General features: G+C 43.1%; 1 protein-coding gene across 1 annotated transcript in view; it reads left to right on the forward strand.

Annotated features, from left to right (window-relative positions):
* GALNT2 (UDP-N-acetyl-alpha-D-galactosamine:polypeptide N-acetylgalactosaminyltransferase 2 (GalNAc-T2)) overlaps positions 1 to 1,507 on the forward strand; it is a 313,641-nt gene that overhangs the window by 262,495 nt on the left and 49,639 nt on the right. Inside the window, exon 7 of the mRNA XM_006868576.1 lies at positions 1,221 to 1,342. Coding sequence (XP_006868638.1) covers positions 1,221 to 1,342 — 122 coding nt within the window. The remainder of the gene's footprint in view (positions 1 to 1,220; positions 1,343 to 1,507) is intronic.

Here is a 1,507-nt window from a genome sequence, read left to right on the forward strand (position 1 = left end):
CATCAGCAAATGAAGGTCCTGAAGGTTTTACTCCATTCACGCCATCACAGTCAACTCTACTGTGAGGAGGCAGCTCTTCCCCAGTTGCATTTTGAGTGCCTTCCAACCTAAAGGGCTCGTCTTCTGGCACTCTATCTGACCATATTCTGGTGCTCTTCATCATGTTTCAATATTCAAAACTCTGGTGCTGACAGTGTTCCACTGCTATTCATAAGGTTTTCAGTAGCTAAACATTTGGAAGTAGTCTTTCTCTACTTCTTCCTAGTCAGTCTTCATCTGGAAGTTTAACTGAAACATGCCCACTGTGGGTGACCCTGCTGGTATTTAACTTACCCGTGGCATAGTTTACAGAGTCACAGCACCACACAAGCCCCTACAGTATGACAAACAGAAGAGGAGGGATAAATACTTTCTATTTATAATTAAGACTTTGATCATGAAAAAGATATAACATGAACTAGGTCACAAGTGTACTGTTGTTGTTAAATCCCTTGAAGTTGGTTCTGACTCATACCGATCCTGTGTAGGGTTTCTGAGGAGTGGCTGGTGGGTGGACCTGCTTCCCTTGTATTAGCCGTCCAGTGCCACACCATGATCCCAGTTGACAAATCCTAGTTGTCTGACTTTTATACAAAATGAGTTCCACTACTGGTCAAACTATATGACACAAATACACAGGCTATATATTGTGATCACTATTGTAACTAATTTTGTATGAAAGCCAGACAACTAGAATTTGTCATGCATATTATTTGTGCTAAGTCTTAGATGACAAAGATATTTGCAACACTGTTACCATTAAATTATCACTATTAAAGTCAGCACCATTAGCATTTGAAGTGTCTAAATAACACCTTCCTTAGCTCAGTTAATTAGAAAATTCTATTGCTGTTTCAGTAGAAAGTGGTTTTAAAAGGTCCTCTTTACAGTTGACTGATAAGGAGACTTCAACTATGTAAAAATCTTTCATAGAAGACAGTAGTTCTTAGAAAATTGTCCCCTCCCAATCCTGTTGCCTTTAAAAAACAACAACTTGAGCTGAGAAATCTGTACCTTGGGACCCATTGGTCCAGTGTGATCCATCAGGCATCCAAGTGTGGTGCCAGTAGAGGGCAGACAGCTGGAAGCAAGGGTGTTGGTGCGGGTCCTGCATGTGCTGCTCAGGTGCTACAGGTGGGTTTTTGAATTCTGCTGATGGCCTTTTCAATTCTCATCCACAGGCTTGATGCGTTCGCGCGTCCGTGGGGCCGATGCTGCTCAGGCCAAAGTCCTGACGTTCCTGGACAGTCACTGTGAGTGCAATGAGCGCTGGCTGGAGCCCCTCCTGGAGAGGGTGGCCGAGGTAAGGCAATGGCCCCGGGGGCTGCCAGGGCCTCTGTGCCATTCTTTGATGATGGAGAGGAAGCAAAGCATACAGATCATTTGTTCAGAGGGTTTGTTTGTTTTTTTAATGTTTTATTGTGAATTATGTGATGCCCATTAGCTTTACATTCATCCTATTGTATAT

Source organism: Chrysochloris asiatica, unplaced genomic scaffold (genome assembly GCF_000296735.1).
Source record: "Chrysochloris asiatica unplaced genomic scaffold, ChrAsi1.0 scaffold00119, whole genome shotgun sequence".
In the NCBI taxonomy this organism is placed as follows: Eukaryota; Metazoa; Chordata; class Mammalia; order Afrosoricida; family Chrysochloridae; genus Chrysochloris; species Chrysochloris asiatica.